The 24,914-nt window shown below is 44.7% G+C and overlaps 1 protein-coding gene across 1 annotated transcript in view; it reads left to right on the top strand.

The window, feature by feature from the left end:
• The first annotated feature begins 214 nt into the window (after positions 1-214).
• RNF11 (ring finger protein 11) overlaps positions 215-24,914 on the top strand; it is a 31,132-nt gene continuing 6,432 nt past the window's right edge. The window contains exon 1 of the mRNA XM_066556076.1: positions 215-761. Within this exon, the coding sequence (XP_066412173.1) occupies positions 639-761 (123 nt within the window). The 5' untranslated portion in view covers positions 215-638. The remainder of the gene's footprint in view (positions 762-24,914) is intronic.

Raw genomic sequence — 24,914 nt, 5'->3', positions numbered from 1 at the left:
TCAGCCGGGCTGGGCCGGGTGCTGCGGGGTCCCCGCTGCCGTCCCGCCCCGCCGGGCCCGAGCGGCCGCCGGCTCCGCCATGCCCGGAACACAAACACCGCGCTCGGGGGCGGAGCGAAGCGGCTCCCACCATTTTGGGGCCGGGGGAGCCCAGCAGGCGGCTGGGTCCCCCAGCCCGTCCCGTCCCGCCTCGTTCCGTCGGGGGCGGGCAGGGCTGTCCCCGCGGCGGGGCCGGGGGGCGCGGAGCCCAGCGAGGCCCCGCGGCTGCTCCCCGCGCCCGGCGGGGAGGGGTGAGAGGAGGAGCCAGGGCGGCCCGTGCGACAAAGCCCAGTGCGCAGGGAGCTGGTGACCGGGAAGCAGAACCGCGCCGGGCAGCCGCGGGGCGGGCGGACCCACCGGAGCCCGCTGCCCCACGGGGGGTGGGAGGCCCGTCCTGCCGCCCCCCCGGCTCGGGGGTCGGGGCGGCTGCGGAGCGGAGCGGGAGGCGGCCGGGCTGCAGCTGCTAAGCCGCTTAGGGCCGGGGCTGGCATGAGCCTCCCCGGCGGGGCGGCTGCGGGCTGCGCGCTGCGGCGGGGAGGCTGAGGGCGCGGATCCGGAGCGGGAGGAGGCGGAGGGGGGGCCGCGCTCCCCCCGGGAAGATGGGGAACTGCCTCAAGTCCCCCACCTCGGATGACATCTCGCTGCTCCACGAGTCCCAGTCGGACAGAGCTAGCTACGGAGACGGGGCTGAGCCGGATCAGGAGCCGCCGCCGCCATATCAGGTAGGGGAGGGGGCGACAGCGGGGCCGCGCCGCGGCTGCCGGGGGTCGCGGGGCCGCTCGCCCGGGGGCCGGCCCGCACCGCCCCGGAGGCCGCCGCCTCCCCGCCGCCGCCGCTCCGGCGCTGGGCGGCCCGAACCTCTCCCTTTCCGCCCGCACGTAGCGCAGGGGAAGCCGCTTTGTCTCGGCCGGTGCCGGCGCTCCGGGCGGGCGGGAGGCGCGGTGCCGCCGGCGGGGCGGGGGGCGGAGGGCAGGGGCCGCCCGGCCGGTGCCGCGTCCTTTGTTGCCGCCGGCGGTGACATCACCGTCTGGCGCGGGGACGCTCCGGGACGGGGACCGCGGGCCCTGCCCGGGCTTTGCCCGGGCCCGCTCGCACCGCTCCCGTATTTTTAGCAGCATCTGATCCTCGCTGAGTAACTCCCCCAGCGCAGGGGATCCTGTTTCCCTCCGTCCTGTGGGGCAGCGGCGGGGAAGTGTTTCCCATTGTTCGGTGCGTTTTTTGGTTTTTTTTCCTGTCTCTGAGAGACTCTGTTAATTTACATCTTGATGACGAATCAAGGGGGAAAGAAGGAAAAGGCCCGGTATTTGCTTTGGTGGCTTTGCTGACAGCGGAGGATAGCGCCGATGTGGAGGGGGGATGGCGATGGTGTGAAAGCCTGCGCTTGGCCGCCTCTGAAGGGATGGACACGGAAAGGGAACCTGAACTTGGGGTTGCACTTGTCTGCCCCCGGAGATCTCCACCCCCACTTACAGAAATGTGTATTGACCTAAACAAGCGGTCTGCAGCACTCAAAAATGAAAAGGAAAACCCTCCAGCGGTAGAACTGCACGTTCTATTCAAGTTTTGAAAGTATTTTCCTGTCTGGGATAATAGCATGCATACATAGCAGAGGCATCTGCAGAAATGGCAGTCGAGACACACATTCTGGGGGGTGACTTGAGAGCTGTATGTTTTCTAGGATGGGAGTCATTCCCTAATTGCAGACCCTGATGTATAATTAACAAAATTGCAGGAAGTATTTAACCGGACAGGCGTGTAATCTATAAATGCTTTAGCGAGTTCAAGAATTCCACCCTGGTAGGAGCCCCGTGAGTGTTGAAGAGAAGCCCTGCACGTAGCAGCTTTTGCTGGTGCCCTGAAGCTGCACTGATGTTTCTTGGCAGTGTGTGCCTGATTGTTTTGTTTGGGTGCAAAAGCTGAATGCCAGAATAAATTCCGTGATGTGAGGAATTTTTGTGTTCTGATTTCTGAACTATGTCTGCTGAAGTCCAGTAAATAGAAAGTGCTTGGTGGCAGATCAAGTTTTCAAAGGTTGTGTTGTTCTAAATTAAGCCTGAATGGTCCATGAGGTTTAGATGTTCATTGTATTTTTGTCAAATCAGCATAAAAAGTTTGTTTGTGCAATTATTGCATTTATATCTCTGATTCTAAGAGGACTTGAGGAGGTTTTTTGTTTTCTTATTCTTCCCTTTGAAAGCAACCTGTTAGCTCTTGTGAGAGTCACCAATCAGGTTTATACCTTATGCAGGCCTTCTAGTGTGGATGTTGGCATAGATAAGGACTCTTCCTCTGTGGTCAGAGGTTTTTAAAAAATTTTTCTTGATGAAAAAAAAAAACTTGTCTGTAAGTGTGGATGGTTGACTGAGAACCCGACAGACAGTAAAATAAATGAACCCACAGGTGTCTATTATGGAGTAAGTGTATTCATAGCAAACCTTGCCTCAGCTGAAGAAGCTGTGCAGCATCAGGTGATGTGCCCACAGGCGCTTGGCTGTGTCAAACATCACTGTCTGTCCTGAAAACTCCTCCACTGATCCTGGCAGTTCCTAAAGCTTCACCTTAGGGTAGCCTTTAGCGTCTCATAGTCAAAATCAAAGCTACTCTCTCCACAGGTTTTGAACCACAATGGATTGTGACTTAAAAAAAAAAAAAAAGCTAGATAGGCCTTAGCTACAGTATTATGCAGCATTTTGTGCACTTAAGAGGTTGAAAGGATTTATCACTTTAAATTAGTTAATGTTTACAAGCTACACAAAACTCTTAAGTACGAACAATTGCTGATGCTCCAGTGTTACTTTTGTGCTAGAAGTAAGTCACCCATTTTAATTTCAACTTCAGCTGCTCAGAGTCGAAGTTACAAATGGGAAAGTTGTGCCCTTCTTCCTGGTAATTACTTCTTTCAGTGTCTTAACCAGAGTTAGTGTATAATGTGTAGATATTAGGAATCAAAGCAAGGAAGGGGATAAAACAAGTTTGAAAACTTGTGGCAACTAGCCTTGAGAAACTGGAAGGTGAACAGTTTTGAAGCCAACTGCTGAAATTTCAGCTGCATATTTTAGAAGAGAGTTAAATCTGATGTGTCTGTTGCTCTTTGGTTTGCAGCAACAGTGTGTCAGCTTCCTGAATAGCTCTTGCAAGGTATGCAAACTAAGGGAAGGAGGTTTGCTGGGGGAAGATAGACAGTTGTAGAAGATGACTTCTGTATTATTTTGACATTTAAAGTACTTTTTTGTGTTCTGAGAGGATTGTGCCAGGGGTGTTCATGTGGCACTCTTGTTATGCCTTAGTGTTTATTTACCTATTGAGTTCCAACTGCAAAATGTAACCCCAGTAAAAACTGCAGTAGAGCATGTCACATTCCTTTGATCAGTGAGTGCTCTTAAACTGGCTGTGTAAAATTCCTACTTCCAAAAGTCAGGTTGAGAATTGGATTGAACAGTATGGACACAGAATAATGGGGAATAACTTCATTTGAGAGGCTCTGCAAATACCTGTCTCTTGGTTCCTGTGGCAGTACCTGTTACCAGCTGCTGCAGAAAGGCCTCAGAGAGGAAGCATCTTTTTAAACAGGTGTCTGAATTAATAAGAAAGTGGCCCATTAAAGCATCAGATATTTTCCAGTGCATTGAGCTTAACCAGTAACACAAGAAAAAAATGAAAACACACCAAAAAAAAGAATGTGTTTTCATAGCAGGGAGGAAGGAAGTGATTTCAAGAGTGGACCAACATTTTCATAGACAGACACTAATTTTGAATGCCTCCATTTTAGAACCCAGAAATTACAATTGCTTTCCTAAGTGTTAAGAACATGCAGCTCCATTTTTAACCAGGGAATCCGTGATTAGGAAGGAGTTAGCTTTGGTTTTGTTTTTTTTTTTCCTCAAGTCCTCAAAATTGAGTATGCTTTCAACTTTGTTTTCCTTTTTGGTGTATCACTTCTTCACCATCTGTTGGCAATATGCCCTCTGCTGTTTTTCCATACAAGTTCACGGGGTTTTTTTCAGTTTCTCTTATTCTAGTAGTTCTCCTCAAAGACTTTTTTTTTACAGAACAGATGTGTCACTTTTCTTAAGTCTCATATTTCTGTTGTTAAATAGTTCCTTAATAGCTGTAGGAAATAATTTGCCGTTTTACTAAATTTTGGAATTTTTATCCAGTAAAGTACAAAATGCTTTGCACCTTTTCTCCCTAAGTTTCTGTAGAGTATTACTGTGGACAAAATACACTGCAGTCTTCTAAAAAGGATGTATGGCACTTGCTAAATTACTTAGCTAACAGCATGAGAAATAAGCACAAGATCTTGGTGTTGATAGTAACCTCATACAAGCTCTTTTGATATGTTGATGTGGCAGATGGACTGATAAAATATTTTACCTGCAGAGCTCCAGAGCACCCTCTGGTACTTTGTACCACCACCATGTGTTGCCTTACAGGCCAAGATAAAATGTTTCAGTAGATGTAGTGGATTTTTTTCCTTTTTTTTATTTGGAGGGATTAATTTAAAACCTTTTGGCCTGGATACTCATTTGATTTGGCTGTAGGCACAAAATGAGACGAGAGATCACAAACGGGAGCTTAACCCAATGCTGTGCTCCCATAATCTTCCAAAAGCTGTTGGGGACAGCAGGTTTTGAAAGTGTAATTTAGGATGTCTCATGGCTTCTCCTGAAGCTGAGGTTGCTGCAATAGCCTCCTTGGCCTCCTCTGAGCTGAGTGTCACCTGTACACAGTGTGCATGTCCTCGTCCCTCTGGCTTGTCGTGCTTCACTCCAGCTGCTCCCGGTTCAGGGAGGTGGCACATCAGCCTGTCCTGGCAGTGCCACAGTGAGGAGCACAGCACAGCAGGTGCAGCCCTGGAGATGCTGAAGGAGTGCCCAGTTTGAACAGTCAGAGAATCTTCCTGAAAGAGCCCACTGCATTTCTGTGTGAACCTTGCCCTCTGGATGGGAGTGTTGGATGTTTTCTGCTCAAGAGAGAAACCAAGCCTTTGTTACTCTCTCCTCATGACTTAAGTAATGTGTTGCATTGGTGTTCTGATCCTGTCTTTTCAAAGGCACAGCAATTAATATAATTAAAAATTGCTAGCCAGATGAATTCTGATCTAGGAGTTGCACCTATTTATAGAAAGAGCTGAACAAAAAATTCCCTTGGGCCCTGATGGAAATGATTTATCATCTGTGACTGCTTGTATTGTACAAGAAAGGAGACTGTGGTAGTGTAACAGGTTATAATCTACCATGGAGTGGCTGTAAAAAATCTGGAACTCTTGATCTATGTTGGAACAGCATAAAAAGGGGAAAGATGCAATGGGAAAATGTTGCATACAGAAAGCTCTCAGTGAAAAAAAGCAAACCAGATAGTAGGGTTACTTTCATATAAGAGAAAGCAGCATATTTAAAAGTTGCCTATGCATGTCTTGCCCTTTTTTCTGCTTGTCCTCCACATCTTGGTGATGGTGTATATGAATTACAGTTGCACTTGTGGATGTCAGCTGAATATCACTCCAGTCCACAATTCCTGAGTCTGATGGAAACTTCAAAGGGCTTCAAACTCTTTGTTTTTGTTGCTGGTTGGTCCCTTCTGGCAGCAGTGCCCAAGGTGAAATTCAGCTGCAATGAGGAGGGAAAGTGATGGAGGAGCTGAAGTTGAGAGTTTGCTGCGTGGATAAGAAATGGTAGAGTAGCCAGTGGTGTTTGGTGCTTCTCCTCAAGGATAACATTGAATTACATAAGGTCTCTCAAGCAATCTCAGAAATGAAGTGTTTTAATAGTTTTCTGGAATAACATTTTATCTGTGAAAGACTGAGCATTAAGTGATAAAGTCACTCCTGATAAATAGTTATGATGTAGTTTAGACCTGCATTCAGAAAAGCTGTATTACATGTTTTATGCAGCAGTTCTGGTAAATTATTTGTATGTGCAATGCAATAAACCTTTTTTTAATATCAATATAGGGCTATACAGTTCACTTTCCATGCAGAAATGAAATATATGTATTATGAATGTCATTATAGTAGCATTCAAGATTATTTGGTTAGTGAACAATATGCCATGACACTTCTTATTCTTTCACAGCTGAAGGATTTAGCAAGTTGTCTCAAGAATTGTATTGCTGGTAATCAGTTCTAGGTGAAAAGTTTCTTGAGGGTACTAAGTCTAAACTTCCTTTCTAGACAACAGTTAGAAAAAGCCTGCACCTGTATTTCCTGTCTCAATGCATGCTGGTTTCAGCATAGCCTGCCACACTGCCTGATGGGGGATGTCTTTCATTTTGCTGGTGAAAAAAGCTGGTGGAGCAGAGGGAGAAGAGAGGAAGGAAAACAGACCTGAAAGTAAAGGATACTGGATGGTATCACAGAGTTAGGTAACTTCAGTCTTGAAAGTACCCATTCATGAACAGTTTAAATGAATATTTTAATTAATATTGGTTGAATATTGTAATGCTTTATCTGCTTAAAATGGATTTTAAACTACAGTTGGTTAAAAATGTGTTAGGCATGGCTGGAGGAAGTGGGAAGAGTGTGCTAATGTTTGAGTTCTCTGTGTTACCACCTTTCTTATAAAATTAGAGCTGGTTTCTAGATTCACTGTTGTTGAGTTGGCAGTTGGTAAGGATCTGTTCCTAACCACTCTGTCCAGAAGATCTTCCAAGGGGCATTATGAAAAGAAGATAATATATTCATAATCACATTTAACAGAGTATTGGTTTCTGCTTCACGTGGATTTCTGCAAGAAGTGTCTTAAGTTGGCTCAAGGTGCTCTGCAGAGTCTATCCCCATTGTTGTCCTGTGTCCTTGCTCATCACTTCAACAAAGGAAGGAAGCTCAGCTTGATGAGCACTTCTGCAGACCCTGTTAATGGCTGTAGTCAAACCGGTTGCAGAATGTAAGGCAAGGAAACTAAAAATAACACCTCTTGCTTGTGGCAGACTTGTGTCTTCCAGTTCTTGTGCTTGTCCTTGTTTCTGCCTCCCCATATGCACAGGGAAACATATTTGTATTTTGGAGAAGTAATAGTCTGTGGAGTAGACTAAAGCAAATCAGCCATGATTCTTCTATGAGAGAATGAAGCAGTTCCTCAGAGACCAAAGAATTACAAAATGAGCAGGTTTTTAGGGATGTCATGGTTGAGCAAGAATGAAAAATTTTTGGGGGAAAAAGCTGAAGAGTCGCTATTCTGTGAACTCTGAAAGGCAAAGCAAGCTTCAGTCTCTGCTTAGACGACAAGAAAAATTGGCCCTGACATTATGAAGGTCTCAGAAGCAAAGCTATGTCTTGCTCCCCCCTGAAGGTAGGATGTGTTTTTGTAGAAGATGTTGTGATGTTCTGCCTGCCTCTTGGGGGACAGCCATAGCAGTGACCTGTCCCAGCAGAGCTAGAGTTGTGTAACTTCTTGCTGGGTAAAACTGCACTTCAACCACAAAAACTCCCAGCCCCAAGACTAAACAAAACAAAATCTACCAAAAACCCCCACTCTAGCAGCCCTAGGGTAAGCCATCATCATCCTTATTTAATGTCTTCTCTTCTGTTTGTAACTTCAGCAGACCACTTAACTGCTCTGTGCTTTAGTTTCTTCACTGTAAAATGAGGAGTGAAGGAGTAATAAAGTTTATCTTTAGTGCAGGCATGCTTAGTAATTTAATTCAAGTTTGTAAAGTGTTCAATGGTAATTTGATTTTAATAAAATAATGTTCCTCTATTACAAAAGGAACCTCTGTGGAAATTTATGACAAAACTGATGCTGGAGAGAGGGAGCTTTATCAGAAGATCTGTTTAAGGCAGTAGATAAGTCTCCTAAAATCTGTTTTGGAATCTGATAGTTCAGCATTTATTTGGCAGCCTGCATTCCAGATGCTTGATTAGTAGGATGAAGAGTCTGTGGAGATGGTAATAAGAAATCTTGCCTAATCAGGGTGATGAATCTTTGCTGTGCTGGGAGATGATGCATTCTTTTGGACAAGCCAACCCAAACATGCAGTACCACCCTCCCTAAAATCTAGGACCACCATGCCTTTAGGAAGCTCTTCCCGTCTGTTTCCCGTATGTACCTTGGGTTCAGTGCTGTGATCAGCTGTTGCTGGCTGTACATCTGGAGTCAGTTTCTGACCCACAGAAAATAAACCCACTTTTATCTTTTGGACAGATAATGATCTGTGGAATGGACTAAAGCAAATCAGCCGTGACTTTCCTATGAACTAATGAAACAATCTCCAAGAGACCAAACAGTTAGAGAGAGCCATTATTTTATTTACCAGCCCCTCCATAGGAATCTGCCAACCACTCTGTTTCTCATCAGTGAAGGAGAAGGTCAGAATGCTGGTGGCATAAAAGCTGCTGGGCCAGGATCCACACACGGTGACATGGACAAAGAGCAGATGCGTGCGGCGACTGGAGGAGGAGATAAAAGCGCCATCCTTTAACGGCGCTTGCGTCAGCCAAATCACAACCAGCTGGGTTATGGGCTGGGCATTTCTGCTGATCCACCACAACGCTCACATGTGCTCTGTGCACGTTTGCACACCCTCTGTCAAAGGCCAGGCTGGTTTTTGAGCCTTCTCGTCCTCCCTCTGGTTTTAGCCATTGGTTTAGTTGAGGGATGATGTAGAGCTGAGGTGCATGGGGGAGGACTGAAACTGTTGGAAGGATGAGAGAAACTGTGACTCAGGAAATTCAGTTCCTCCCTTAGTCCCAGCATGTGGTGATGAATGTGCAGACTATTATCCTTGCAATACTGAAACCTGTTTCCCTTGGTTGTATTTTTGGACACTAGAGTGGCCTCCATGTCCTCTCATCTGCTCTTTACTCAGAGGGAGCAATCTGTATTTCTAGAGGCAAGGTTCAGGAGCAGTCCTTGCATGTAGTACCTGCACTCCAAGGCCAAAAGCTCATGCAGGGACATCTTCATCTTCACTTAAAAACAAGTCTCAGCTGGCTGACAGGGCTGAGTTTCCCAGAGTTTGGGACTGTAGCTAGCCCACATGCCAGTGGAGTTTGGACTGCTAAGAGAGGTCTTAGAAGCATCAAGGAACAGCCTGGTTTATGACTAATAAAATTTAATGAAGCTGCTTGACTATCCAGTTGTAAGCAAAAAATGAGTCAGTCTGAGCTGGTTTGGACAAAAGCAAGGAATTGACCATCTTGCAACCACGATTAAAACCATTACATCTACCACATGCCACCAGTTTCTAATCTGTGTCATGGCAAAACTGCATTAGAAGAGAAAATCAGACTAGAATATATCCCACAAATATATTATAACATAACTACTGTCCAAGTATAAATAGCTCTGTGGAGACTATAAAGTGTCCCTGTAGTCCTCACCACTTTCACTCTGTGTGGCTCTCTGGATGATTTGTGTACAAGCTCTAGCCAGAAGGAAATGGAGCAATATTTCTCTGTATTTATTCCCATAAGATGTATCTTGGTAGTAGGGATACAAATCTCTTATGACTCTGTGTGAACATTGCAGAACTGGATGAGGTTGGGTGCTCTTGCCCTTTCTGTTTCAGAGCTGTGGGAGGCTTATCTAAGAGATCAAAGTGCATCAGATTCCATTATTTTGGTATCTATGGGACAGTATAATGCATGAATACTCTGGGCCAATGCCTGTGTCTGACTTTTATTCATCGCTGTAATTAAAGCCAGATCCAGAGCTTGTTCTGTGCACTGAACGTTAATCACAGTGTTTTATTAACACAGTTGTCGAAATCTTTAATTCAGACATCGTGTAATTTTGCAATATAGATTAAGACTAGTATTTATTTTGCCTGAATACATTAATTTTATTTAAAGTTCAGAGAGAGAAGAGATTGCTCTCAGGTTTTGAACAAATGAGTGTAAGCATTGCTTGACTGCAGACATACCAAACTGCTAGACTGGTTTGGTCTGCACTGTTGCTTAATAAAAAGCAGTGGACTGCTGTATTCAGTGGAAAATACATAAAAGGCTCAGCAAACTAGTGCTCTAAATTCAGATTTAGTTAAGACACTGAAATTAATGTTTTAACATCTGTAGACTTTATTTTATGCTCTGTAGTAGTACTTGCTTAATTGCCATTGCCAGTTTCTGATGTTTTGGGATTTCCCTTGGTTGTTTTCTGTTTAAATATTATGATTTGGATTGCAGTTGCATCCATTTATCTTCAATTTAGCTTATGAAATATGACTAAGACATTGCTTTAGTTTCTGCTTCACAGAGTTCTTTAATGTTGCATCTATATACTTGGAGACCTTGAGGCAGTTGTGGATTGTCCCATGGAGAATGGTGTCCTTTAAAGTGTATAACTCTTCTTGGAAGGGAAGAGAATCAGTTTTAAAATTCAAGCAAATACTTAATGTTAAATTAACTGTTAATTTTTTTCTTGGTTAGTGCTTTTTCACCTTCCAGTTCCTGGCTCTCCAAGTCACTGTGGGCTGTTTTGATTGTGCTCACAAGAGCTAATGAAGTCCCCTCTGTAGTCACTAAACTGAAATACAGGCCCACACCTCGACACTTTTTAGGGATCTGCTGATTGGAAGCAGGCGAGGGGCACTGCACAGGTGGTGCTGCACTGAGGTCTCTCCCGAGCTGAGGAAACTTTTCCTGCCCTGGTCACCTCTTCAGGTAGTGGCGCCTTCATGTGCTGCAGTGGCTGAGCTGGCCGGGTACCCCAGGGGCTGGCCTGAGTTACATGGTGGCCCTTGGCCCAAACCTGAGTGAGATGCTTGGTTATTCTCCCACCTGCCCTCAGCTGGAAGTGGGAATGTGGTATTTAATCCATCGGAGTGGATTCATATGAAAGCTAGCCTGGGTTGTGTGTAATCATTCCAGCCTCCTGTAGGAATCACAGATAAAGTGCAGGGAGGGATTTTATATTATGTCTGAATATAGACAAACTCCCTGAAATTTCTGAGACCTGAAGTTGTGTTTACTGTGTGGCTAAACTGCAGAAAGTAAGTTTACTGAAGAATGCCCATTCTTTCTGTAAATATAGTGAGTTTCTCAGTTTAAAGTGGATGGAGTCAGGTATTCAGACAGTGTTTCATGGCGAGTTTTGTTTTTAAAAGTCCTTTAGGAAACAAAAAAATACTATCCACACAAGATTTCATGCTCCAAGTAATCTTTTATTTCTTTTATAAACTGTATTCTTGTTCAATGAGTAACCTGGTTTTTTCTGCTTCCCAGAAGAAGCAAGATGACCTAGATCTAGAGGTTCCTGGGAAAAAGTTCACTTCACCCTATATATAGTGTCTCCTGAAGTGTCTTTATGTATCTGTCATTTACTCTGAGCTGATGAACTGAAAAAGAGCTGAAGTTTTAGGCTGAGGTAGGAAAGGAGGGTGTTTTATCCCTGCTTTTTTGGGGAGGTCTGTCTTATGCACATGTCATGACTGGATTGCAGCCAGGTGAAGGCCGGACTGCCCAACTTCCAGCTGTAACACTGAATTTCATGTCTCTGTGTCTCCTGAATGTGCTGCAGCTGAAAAATGACCACCTACCTCTGTTAAAGGAGTGAATTGGATCCTGCCTCTGTGCCAGGAGGAGTTTCTGCCCAGGACTCAGAATGTGATATCCTGGGGTCACTGTGTTCTTTGCTCCGGTCAGATCACGCAGATGGAGACTCCTGCAAGCGGCACTGGTGGCACAGTGGTGTTTTTATTGGAAAGCAAAAACTGGGAAAATGGTAGTAACAACTACACAACAGATGCTACCAAACAGGCTGTTGGTGTTGAGGGATCAGGCAAGTGTTTCCACCTCAGGGTGATGAGTCAATGGTGAAGTGTACTGCAGGCTGAGGGAAATCTGCCCGTCCTTTTGTCAGCAGAAGGCTTTTTTTGGTGCAGGAGCGTTTATCTGAGTGCATCAGCAACTTGAGCAGTTTGGACTTCTGCAGCTTTTCTGAGGAGAGAAGGGTACTTTCCAAATCCCTACAGAAAGTGCCCCTGCCTAAGGACACCACACACTCCTCTCCTGGGGCCTTCCCACACCAGAGCCAGTGCTGGTGGAACCCATTGGTGCTCCTGTGGTGGGCTGTGTACACCTCTGGCATGTGGAGAAAGCAGCATCTGTGTTTGTTTAACTCGATGGCAGGATCCTGCTCCAGCACTTAAAAATAATGACTTCAGCAGGCCCAGCTCAGGAATGAGCACAGCCAAAGCCTGAGGAGGGGCTCAGAGGCTGTCTCAGTGTTCAGCAGGCCATTGGCTGAAACCAGACAAAAATGAGGTGTGCCTTGTGCTCAGTGCTGTATGTGTAGATGTTTCTGGGACAAGGAGGTCTGATCTAATCAACCACTGCTGCCAAAAAGGCATTGTTTAGCTTTTCCCTCATGTTTTCCACATGCAGCCATGTTCTCTGCAGTCACTCCATGGTGGCTCTGGTGCTTGGTGGGTCAGCTCATACCATTCATGTGTCTGAAACAGGTTGTCTTCTTCTTCTGGTCAGTTTAGTGAAATGAACTGACTTTGTGGTGGACATTTGATTTATCAGCACTCTTTGCCACCTATAGATTGCATTTTACTTAGTGACATCTGTGGAAAGATCTAGAGGTGTCAGATATTAGATGTGGGCTATTGCTACTAAGTATTAGAGAAGTTTTGGCTTTTCCATGTTGAAATTAAGGCTGTACTTGGACTCAGCTGTGTACCAGAGCATGCATAGGATAAGTGTCTGGTACTGGTTTGGGCAGTGAGTGCATTTGGGAATAGTCTGTGCATGAAATGCAGTAAAGTTGCCATTTTTAACTTCAGCAGGGTGGTGATTTCAGTTGAAGGGATTTTACTGCTTCAGGACAAATGTCTGATGTGGACAAAGCCTTAATTCTTTATTTCTTAAATGTGATCTTTCCGCTTAAAAAAAACTCCAAAACCATTAAAAAATAAAAGAAATAATCTAAGTTTGTCTACCAGAACCACCTTTAAAGATTCTTGAGTTGTTTTCCTTGCTATTTTTCTTGTTAAAGAAGTTTCATTAGTGTTACCTAACAGTTCATGAGTAGACTTGGTCAGTGCAGGAGTGTCTGAAGACTTGGGCAGCCTGTTCATATTGTGCAGCAGCCTGTGCTGTCCCTTGGGCACAGCTGACCACAGTAACATCATTGATCTGCATCGTGGCTTCTGCTCTGCCTCTTTCCTCACACAAACCTTCCAGTTACGATTCCATGGATGGTTTCCAAAGTCTGAATGTTGCTTGGCAAGCTTTGTCACTGCTGTTAGGAGTTTGATTACCTTTGTGCATATGTATGTGAGGGCTGCCAGTGTCTGTGGCTTTTAATAAAACAACCTCCTTGTAGTCGAAAATGTTTAGAATTAAAAAATTACATAATTGTGCAAGAGCAGGATCTAGGCTGGCTGCCTCCATTTGACTGTCCTGTTTTATATGTTGTGTCTCCTTATTCTAGTTTGGCATCACTCAGAGGAGGCCACTGATTTCTTGTTGAAGTCAGTCTTACTTAAGACAAATAAAGGGACAAAACTCTGTTTCAGAAAATAAATTTGAGAAACAAATCTTGCTGATTCCTCATGCATCCACTCATGCAGCATTACCAGTTCTCCTTGCTGGAGTAATGCTGTGCTCTTATGTAGCTCAATCCCCCTTGCTCAGACCTTTCTGTTCAGCTTTCTGAATTCAGAACCAGGAACACTGAACATGAGCAATAAATACCATCTGTACACAGTTTTTTTGCATCTCATTAACTGTGTTGGGTCAGGCTTAGTTTTTGACTTGGAGACCTACCAAAAAAACCCTCAAAGCCACAGGAGATGGGGCTACTGGGGCAGAGAGGACACCCTTCCTTGTCAGTCATATTACACATTGCCACAGCTGTGGGGCACTGCAAAGCTGCAGAAATTGTTTTCTGAATGAGACCACTAAGGTTCCTTGGATTATTTCACAGAATATGCTGGCCAGGTTTCAGTTTGAATACAGTTATGCATTTCAGTTATGCATCCAGGACAGAATGAAACTATTTAAATTAGAGCAGTAGCTAGTGCCCTTTCTGCCTTAAAAAGACTTAAGTAATACAGCAAACTAAAGTAAGACAAATACTATTTAAAATCCTAATTGCAGAGTGGTTACCAGCAGTAAAGTGCCTGTGGATTGACACAGACTGCAGTAATGCCATGTACACTTGTTCACTGATAGCCTTAACGTTTTGCTTGCCATGGGCCAAATCCTCACTAGTGGTGCAGCTGCCTGGTGCTACTCAAGCAACACAAGTGGAACTTCCAGCTAGCATGTGTTCAGCAGAAAAAACTTTATAAATGTCTTTTGTTCAGCCCTGCCTTCATTCCTGCTGCTGCCTGTAGATTGTGCTGCAGGAGAAGGGGTTTGGCCAGGAACGTTTGTGCTCCACTGTAGGTATCTTCCACCAGTGGGCTATCAAAACCCTCCATGAGATCTAACCAGAATTCCTAATGAAAAATTATTTTGCCCAACAATTTATTTTCTCACATCTAAAGCTTTTGTTTTATTAGTGTCTTAAACTTCCAAGTAGGCATGGCAGTGTTTGCTGACTTGGCTTCAACAAAATGAGCCTTGGATTTAATGAGCGTTATCTTTTGTATTTTATTTAAATTAGCTTTGGGCTAAACATGACAAACATTATTGCTAGTTTTTACACTGCATCAGAGACTATATTAATTTGGATAACAACTGTTTTCAGTACAGTCTTGAAAATTGCATATTAACAAGTCTGTAAATTGGACTGGTTTCTGGTGTCTGGACAAGGGGATATATGGATAATTTTGCATACACTCAGTGAAGTTACTTTCTGCAGACCATGGATGATTTTGAAAGACATGGTCAAGCTTTGCCCTGTTGCCCCTACAGGGAACCTCTTCAGATCAACCAAGAGCTAAGGCTCAAGAAGCTTATTTCACAATTCTAGATTATTAATGTAAATTTGCACCTGTTATTCTTCTACCAGATAGGTCTTTAGTTGTTTCTCTGATGTTTACACTCCTGATTTATTTAGAGATCCTATATCCCTTTCAGCCTTTGTTTTTCTGGGCTAACACTTCTATTTTTATTTTGTTTATTAGTAGATATGATATTCAAACAACTTGGTTTTCCTGAAATCAAAATGTCTCATCTACAGTCAGTGAAACCAAACAAAAACAACAGTGAAAAAAAGAAAATATTAAAATAGGGCATATGTTAAGTGATGGAGGGAGCATTGACTGACCACTCAGCATCTTGCAGTGAATTTTTCATGGGGACTCATGGTAGAAGTTAGAGACAATACTGAAATCCAGATCTGCAGAAAGTGCAGCTCCAAGGGGTGAGCACCTTTTCATGTGCTGCTGGATGTTATCCTCTCTCACTGGGGTAAACCATTCCATAACATGAATGAACACCTCACCAGGAGTGCAGCTCTTCATGGAATAATACAAAAAAAATAGAACCAGACCTGTAATGTATTTCAAGGCTAATTTCAGTATAAAGCTTGAGCAGAGCAAAGAAATTTTCTTTAACCTCTGATTTCGAGTCTGAAATTATTCTGCAGGGTACTTGCTTATGGTATTCAGCAGACTTCATTTGATGAACATTGGACTCCTTTTTGCCAAAGTTCATGGAGAAGGCCATGCCAATCATTTTCTGCCCCCAAGGAAGAACACAGAGCTGCCCTTCTCCCAGAAGGATCAGTTTATTTCCGTTTCTACTGTGTGATTAAAAACAAGTGACAGAACAAAAAATTGTTTGCTGCAGTAATTTCTACTCAAATCTTTACTGCACTGGAGATTCACCCATAAGAAAGGTGGTATCCCATTCAAAGACAGGAATTCAGGTTCATCTTGTCACTTTGCCTGTTTGGTTCAGCAAACCTCCTGGTGTTCCCAGGGAAGCACATTCCCTGACTTCACTTGCCTGCACGAGGAGACAGAGTTTAGTGCTGTAGCCTTGCAGGAGTGGCACTAAAGGCCATCTGCTTCCCAGGCTGCACCCTCTGCCTCTTGGAGAGGGCTCCATTCAGGGATCAAAGGGTGAGCTAGAAAGTCTAGACAGTTAAATAAAATGTTTCATAGTCATTGAGTGATGATATTTCTGCCTATGAAGTTTGAGCAGTAAGCTGCTTTTTCTCTTGGGGCTTATCTAGGTACTACAGTTACCTCTGTAGTTACACCCTAATAACTCCCAAGGTAACAACTCTAGATGTCCAGACTAAATGTCGTAAATTAAATGTAAAGAACTCACAGGTTTTCTTGATAGCTGTTTTGCTGGGGCTGTGTGTATTTTTCTTTTTTTACCTCCCAAAAAAGCTCAGTGTTACTCCATTCTGGTGTTTTGTCGTGACTGCAGTTTGTCTGTGTGAGTATAAACTGACAAAACTTATTTTAGTGAGCGTGTAGGTTGCAGCAGGACATGGTTATTCCACCCTAAACATTAATGCAGGAGCATACAGTGAGTACGAGTGTTTCTTTATATTTTCATAAAGCCTGAGAGTGTTGGTAGCATAATGTTCATGACATTGGGCTCTCATTTCTGACTCAGGGGGACAGCAAAAGTAGCATGAACCTCACCCAGAGTGGTGGAGCAATGCTTCAGTACAGGACCCGAGCTGTATCCTTGTATGTGTGTGTAAATGTTCTTGGTAAATTAGAGCTTTTAAATTTGCACAGACAAATTTTGTATTTCCATGAGACTTTCTCAACTCCAGCTGTAAAACTGCCTCCTGTATGTCACTGTGTTTAGTGTTCAGGGTTTCTGATGTTCCTCACACAACGTGAACGACGGATTGTTGCGTATGGATGAGCTGAGGCTGGAAATCTCCAGGCTTTGCAGCTGCCCTCATGTGGGTGTGTCAGGGTGAAATGGGGCTTTGTCTTCCAACCAGTCAGTCCATATTCGGAAAAATTACTCCTCTGTTCTCATGTCCCTCCTCTCAAACAGTTTTCTGTTCTTCTGAGATTTTGTGGCAGCCTTAGCCATAATTCAGGCAAGTACTTAAGTACGTGCTCAAGTGCCATGTCCCTGGTAGTATTTGAAATCCTTACTAAGTGTGCTACTGGGGCTGTAGTGGGGACATTGGTAGATTTTATTGGTCCATGCAGATGAATCCATTGTGGAAACTCCCAAGTTTTCCTTCAGAAAGGCAGTTGCATGTAAACAAAGCCCTGTCCTCCATGACAGTGGGTGTAAGCAGGGGAATGGTCTGACAAAACAGGGGTTTTTCTTCATCCCATTGCAGCTGAACAAGATGAAATGGGAGCTGCAGAGGCTGGTTGGGCTCTGTGCTCCTCATCTCCCCACTCACCTTTGCAAAACCTTGGACCTGCTTCAGTTCCTCCTTCAAACCTCCTATTCTGAAAGCACCTGTGCTGAAACGGACATGGGTATTTTTGGTGTGAAACCAGCCCAGACAAGATCCAAAGATGAGGGTAAAAAGCCCCACTACTATGCCGTAGATTGAAAAGGCTGATTAGCCAGGTGTTTGCATGTACAGTTAGTGGTAGAGGTTGTACCTTATTTATCTGTGAAGCTGAACGTTTACAATTTGTCCTGCTTGCACCAGCAACTGGCTGTTTCATACATAGCAGTGAAATGAATCCGTGTTGTCTGGTGACACATTAAAGGGATGACCAGGTGCCCATTGAACTGTCTCTGTGCAATTAAAACTTCAGAATAGTAGGAAAAATGTGTTCTGGAAATATTTCACTTGTATAACCAACTCCTGAGAGAGCTATTTATGATTTCTCTACCTGTTCTTGGCACAGGCTTTTTTTCTGTTAGGAGAGGTTTGACAGTTGCATGAGATCACACTTGGATTGGTGCCCTGCGAGCTGAAAACGCAGAGTCATTGCTTGCGAGGACAAGACTTAGCTGGAAAAAATAGAAACATTGCCCTTGTGTTCACTGCTAATACTGCATCGAGAAGTGGAGCTCTGTCAGGCTTTAGTGTGCCTTGATAGTCATGCAGTCATTATTTGCTTATAAATAGAGAACTGCTTTAAAACAAAGCCTAACAACCCAAGAGATTTAGAAATATTCATTTAATGCCTGGGACATTCCTTTAAGATTAATAAATGACTGAGATGAGCTGATAGGCTGTCTCTGTGCCTGTGGCTATTTACAGCTGCTGCTTATTAACTCAGAGATGAAATAATTAATGTCATTATCAAATGATGCTAAACAAATAGATCACATTTTTTGTGTGTGCTCATTCTCCCTGAAGTGGGAGATGGCAGCGAGTGGGCGCCTGGGGGAAGCGTCAATGTCCAGACTATGGAGTGCCCTGAGCTGTGCCACTTGTGCACAGCCCAGCAGTTCAGGGTGCTGCTGGCATCAATTCAAACCCCAGTTCCAGCCTGAAGATGTGGCTGAAATCACAGAAAACCCCAGGCAGTTTCCCAGGATCTGGTGGCTGGGTGGGTGGTAGGGACAACTTCCCCAAGCCCCCTCACCACCAGCAGCGCACAGAGACTTGGGCTGTGCTTGGGGTGCCCCAGTGCATGGCAGGTGTATCTGAGGCTTTCCTGCAGGCTTATGCACAAACATGCTTAAAAAAAACCCCAAAAAAGCTGTGGTTATGCTGCTGCAAAATGCAGCCTTCATGTATCCTTTAACTGGCCTCAGGAAGCCTCCTGGCCGCCTGTGCACCGTCCCCTGCTGCACTGAGGCTTCTCACACACCTTGATCTCAGGGGTATCCACTGTCTATTGGAAATTCAGATGCCAATTAGAAAATAAAAAGGCCTGTGGAGCTGAGTGTACCATCAAACTGCTAAGGTGTGGCAGCTTTCTGCTTGAGCAAGCATTCGTAATTGAGGATGGCTTTGTTAAAAAGGCAATTAAAATATTTCAAATTGAGTACAAAGTTATGATGCAGTGAAGTATAGGACAGATTCCTGGATTTTGGAACAAACCCTGCTGTCATGGGCTGCCTCACTGACACAGGCTCACAGCAGGTGCCCCACACCAGCAGTATCTCTGCTGCAGGTTTCCCTGCTCTGTAGTTACACAGACCCAGCTCATCACCAGCCCCATCTGCTTTTTGAAGCTCTTCTGCAATAGTGTGTGAACTGCTGCCCCTTTTTCCCCCCCAAGTCATTTATCCTTAGTAGAGCAATCTGTTTTCTCTCCTTTCCTTATGCTGTGCCAGAGCTTTTTACTGCATGAGATTCCCATTCTCCTGAGTCCCTGTTTGCTGTGAGGCCTGATGGAAAATTCTTCTGTCAGGTGTGGCAGAGGTTTGCAGTGTGTGAGAATCCTGCACTGCAGAGTCCCTGTTTGCTGCTTGTACTGATGGAAAAATGTTGCTCAGGTTTCTGCTTGGCTTCCCTTGCTGGGGGAGCCATTGCTGTCCCACCTTCCCAGGCTCTGGCACAGCTTGGCCTCATCAGCTGGGCCCCAGCAAGGGGAAGGTCCCTGTCAAGGTTTGCAGCAGCCCTCTCCTGTGTTGCCTCTTCTGTGTATTTTGGTGAGGTAACAGACTATAAAAAGAACAGCTGTGTCCTCTTTCAGACCTCTCTTTGGTGCTTGCTTCCAGCTGGGTGGCTACAAAAAGGCATTTTGTGTCATGGGCTAGGACAGTGCATGAATGAGGGGCAGATGGTCTGAAGGAGCTGCTGCTGTGCCTGTTTGTTTGTGTTACCTGTGTTACCTCTTAGCTGAAGCTGAACTGACACCTCACAGGGACTTTACGTAAGGGTGATGTTCTCAGTCTGGCTGGGACTGTTGTGTCTGTTCAAGTCCTGTTTTAGGAACCTGATGAAGGAGGACCTGTGGTCCTTGACAGGATGCTTTTGGATGTCTGTGGAAAGGAGCTTTAGGCAAGGCTGTTAAACTGCATTCTGGAGAGTCCTCTTTGCCCAAGGAGGGTGCTTGTCATGTGTTGAACAGTAACGCTCAGCCTAGAGATGAGATAATTTGTCACTTGATTTCTCCGATCCTTTGATATCCTACTCAATCTTTTTCTAAAATCCTTTCCTAGTTCTGCATAATATTTCTCTGCTATGTGCTGTGATGTTCTCATGAGTTCAGACTAGCACCCTTAAATACACACATATACATGTCTGTTTACATACTGAAGTACAGCCTGTATTTATGTCTCCCCTGATGGATTGACTGCTCGTGCCTTCAGCTTATGTGCATTTTCATGTTAACTCTCTGGCTTGGCCCCTTGTCCCCAGTCTGTTCTCTTGGCTAATTAGAACCAATTTCCATAATTTTGCTATCTTGTTCCTGAAGTCCTCAGAAGGGCTGTTTTGTTCTTAGAATTGCCATCAAGCTGACCTAATTCTTCCCAGAAGATATATTTTAACACTGCTATTTTTTAAGTGTTTGGAGTCAGGTTTTCACGATTGGCTTGAGTCCCAACAGGGGCACTCCTCCCATTTTCCTCTTGTGTGCCTGTCCCCAGCTTTCCCAGCAGCTGCAGAGATCTCACTGGCAGTGGCCATGGCTTGTTTGCTTTCTGTGAGGGGAAGTCAGAGCAGTGTCCTTGGAGCCATTGCAAGGGACGTGGCAGCACCCACAGTCCTGAGGCAGTGCTGTTCTAGACCAGCTGCACTCAGCTGTGCCCTAATCCCCAAATTCCCTGAAATGGCACCATGAGTAGGGGCTGCATGTGCTTACCCAGCTGCACTGAGTCTGTGGGTTCAGTAGCAGTTCAGGGCACGGTGTGCACTGCTGCTCACTCTTGGTGCCTTACATTCCCCACCTGAAGTCCCTTCTATCCCTGTACTCCTCCCTGGGAATGCCTGTGCAGTGATCCATCCCCAGCCCTTCCCACAGAGGACGTGCACACACTTGTCAGAGTGGTGCAATGCTGGGAGCTCTGGGCCAGGCCATGTCTGGGGTGGCAGAAGCACGTGTGAGCTTTGTGTGCCCGGGGGTGAGTCACAGCCTCGGGTGGCAGTCACAGCCTCGGGTGGCTTGGGCTGTCCAGGACAGGTCCCACGTGCCCACATCAGGGAGCAGGGCAGGCTGTGAGCAAAGCCTGAGCGCGGCTGCACCCAGGGCCTGGCTCGGAGAGAGGCACGGCTGCCTGCAGACTCTGTTTGTTCCCAGGATGATCAATACGGCCATTTTTTAGCTGTTACCCCTTCGATTTATACTGTGAACAAGTTGCACTGACTGATATTTACCCTTTGCAGAAAGCAAACATCTCTAGAGGAAGTGTGAACTATTCTGTGATGTCTCTGTGGACTGCTCGTGTTCTGTCACCTTTTCCATCATAGCTTCCCCCCTCTCTTGTGCTTGAATGCAGCCTCCAAAAAACAAGTTAACTCCATTCCTTTGTTTGGGGTGTTCTTTTTAATTTTTGCTTCCTGCTACCCAGCAGTTCCACAGCAAGAAGTGAGTGGCACTTGGTAGGTTCACTTCACCTTTCAGCAGAGGAGACAGTCTGGGGTATTTGTTTTCAGCCTTTTCCACCTCAGAACTGTTTTCTTTCCCTAAAAACTTCAGGCTTTTATTTGCTGCTTAATCTACTTCTCAGTTTTCCAGCAGCCATCTCACTTGAAGCACAAGTGCTGTGTTTAATGCAGCCATAGCACTGTAATAACTGCTCTTGTCAGGCCTATGGAGGGGTTTCTGCAAAGAACCACTTGGCATAAGTGGCAGAGAACATGTACCAGTCACACTCATGTAGGGTTGCTTATGGGGCAGGGTGATCCACATTCACGTGCTGTTTTTCCACCACCAGCTGCAGAATTGGTTGCTGGCCCTTCCTGTTAGACTTTCTCCCTGGCCAGCTGCTTTGCTTTGTAGTCCCTGGGGTTTACCAGTCTCAAGAGGCTGCATTTTGTGCCTGAGTGTCCTTAATTTAATGTTTAGGTGCAACTGTTCTTTCCTGGCTTTTCTCACTGCAGCAGCCTGACAGAAAAGTGTGAATTTTTATAAATTGTTTATGTATCTTTTCCTTCTCAATAGAAAAAGAAGCCTATTAAAATAAACACGCTGGGAGCTGTAACAAGAGGGCTTTGCTATCTCTCAGAAGTTGTGGCCTGATGCTGTAAGTTGAGCTGTCAGTGAGGTTGTCTGGAGGGAAAGAATCAATTCTCTGGTGAGCAATTTACTGGTCTGGGACATGTTTGTGTATAAGTTACTGACTTTCCTGAAAAAATTCACACTCTGGTGTTTGATGGGATCTCTGGAGAAAGGAACAAGGACACCTAAAACTGACACAAAGCTGGTGAACAAGAAATCAGCAAGTGGAATCATCAGTAGCCAGTGTTGACGCCCTTGAGTCAGAGAAACCTGCTGTGCAGCCTGGAAATGTAAAAACTGGCTGTGTCAGGAGATTGTGCTTCCAGGGAGTAATTACTGCTTTTTAATTACTGCTTTTCCCCTACAACTCTTTCTTGCTAGTCTTTTGTATTTAGGTTTGCCTTGATGGTTAATCAAATTTCAGAGCAGGTGACTCTGCAGAGCTGCAGGTGATTTCCATCTGCCAGGTGAGGCTGGGTTTTCTCTGGCCAGGCTGCACGGGCACTGCCAACTGTTTGTCTTGGCAGTAGTTGGTAGCCTTTTTGGGTTTGTGTGACAGCACAGGGATGAAACTTGAAAGTCCTTTTCTCACAGCCCTTGTCACTGTCTAGGAAAGCAGCAGGCAGGATACATCTACTTTGTACCTCCTCTTTCTGTCCCAGCCCTATTTTTGGTAGCAAAGCTGAGCTCAGGGACAGGTGATATTTTAAGAGTCAGCAGTCAGGAGTCACTTTCTTTCATGGTTGCTACTCTTTTCCAAGTCTTCAGATTCATTTATTTCTCAGTCATTTCAGTGGAATAATTGTGAAGAATGCACAAGACAGTTTTACAGTTTTGGTTATAGTGTGAATGAGGCTGTGCCATCTCTGCAGAACCACCACGGCTTTCACCAAAAAACACCTCTCTGAAGTGTGATCCATGATTCAAAATGGGTGTTGCTTCTCAACTGGAGTCAACAGCTGGAGAAACACAGCACAGATCCTGCAGGTTCCTCTCCTGTGTGCAGAGTGGTTCCTCGGTCTGTTGTATTAATTACCAACTATATTTGCAGTGCCCATTTCCTACAATGCCAGAATTCTTAGTAATCTTTCCTTAGGAGCACCATGGTGGGAAGTGTGTGTGCACATGTGTCTGATCTGTGTGTCCCAAATGTCCCCTCCAAAAGGGAGAGGGGACGTGAGGGGATTTTTCTTTCGGAAGAACTTTTCTTTCAGAAGAACTTTTCAGTCACTCATACTGAGTGACTGCTTGTAAGCAGAAATATAAAAAAATTGGGTAACAATTTCATTACATGATGTTTTATAGCAATTGCTATTCACCTTTATAAATTAACTGCTCTCTTCTGTAGGGCAGAAAAAGGCTTTTATACTTGGCAGGCTGCTCATAATATACTAAGGATTATTAAAGTAAGCTGTAGTTGCTCTATAATGCACATTATAATGGCACGTGGTTTTACACTAATGTGTCTTGGGGGAGGATATTATTTCAGAATGTGTATTCACATATGGATGGAGTTTTGAGTTTTTTCACCCTGATCAGAATGACATTCACAGAAAAGGTCCCTGGACCATCATCCCAGCAAGTTCTTTGTAATAAAAGTGGTGAGAAGAGAAAATTTCATCAAATTCAGCAGGAATTTTTGAAACAGACCTCGAAGAGCGCAATTTTTTTTTCTCACCTCCTGACTTTGCATTTATAAAGTGGGGTTGTTCATATTTAGGTGAGTTATTTGAGCTCCCTGCCCTCCTTAGAGGTGAGAAAGCTGGGGAGCAGCCAGGCTGAGCTGTGTGCAGGGGTGATGAGTGCTGCACTGGGGCTGCTGTGTGTGAACCAGGGCAGCTGCCTTCAGACATCCTGCTCCAGGCAGGACATTTGCAAGTCGAAGGGATTTCAGAGCAGAGCTGTGGGAACAGCTGGGGAAATGCAAATGGAACTGTTATATTTGCATTCATTAATTAGGCAGCGACCGCAAGGAGCGTAAGCGCTACAGCTGCTGGTTTAAAAAGTGTGAAAAAGATGGAGGATAACATAGTTAGGGAGGTGTTTGTCTCCTCTGTTGGACTGAATTAACAGATACACCGTTGATCTGGTGATAAAATGCAAATTCATATGAGACACACAGAGAGCACTGGATTAGGTGAGGAAGAAATTTTCAAGATGGAAACATGGCAGAGCAATCAGTAGAGGAAAGCAGGAGCTGTAGACAGGATCTCAGGGACAGCAGTGAGGCTTTAACCTTGAACTATTCGGTGTTAGGAATTATTCATCTCACCTTTGACCATCATGAAAGGATAATTTGGGCATGTTGGTGCAATTATAAAAACAACAATCAAAAGCCCTGATAACATACTGCTGATATGTGGCGTAGAGGGATCTTAAAATAATCTTTATCCAGGGATTAAGAGTTTCTGATCTACCACTGACCTGTTTTCAGAGTATTACAAATTCATGGTACTTGCAGAAACAAGACAAAAAGGCTGTAAAACAAGAGAAAAGCAGATTTACAACAGCATAAGTTACTAAAGTAAGTTGCATTGATGAGGAAGTTTCTAACTAAAAACCATGCTTGTTGAAACCTTGTTTTTCTAGTCAAGAATCCAAAGTGTGCTTGGAAATCTTTTTGTAGAAAGTTTCTGGACCTTTTAGGCCATGTGTGAAAATGGTTTTTTTTTTTTTTTTCATTAGGAGTGAGAAATGCAGACCTCCAGATGCCCTCTGATTTTTTTTTTTCCCCCAAGAGGAGGAGGAGCTGGGGTGAGATGGAGACACAAACACTGCTGTAGTCCTTGAGTCTGAATTAATGCTGCTGTTTTTAAGGGCTGAATAAACATTGGGAGTGAATGATTTCTGTGCACAGAAAGCCAGGGAAACTTGTGCTGATACCACTGACTTTGTGAACAAAGAGAAAGTTATGTGTCTCCAGGATTATGGGCATCTGAGGTGTTTCATCATTACTAAATTCTTATGGG

Source organism: Molothrus aeneus, chromosome 9 (genome assembly GCF_037042795.1).
Source record: "Molothrus aeneus isolate 106 chromosome 9, BPBGC_Maene_1.0, whole genome shotgun sequence".
In the NCBI taxonomy this organism is placed as follows: Eukaryota; Metazoa; Chordata; class Aves; order Passeriformes; family Icteridae; genus Molothrus; species Molothrus aeneus.
Note: the sequence above shows the minus strand (reverse complement) of the source record. Positions and strands in the feature narration are given on the sequence as shown.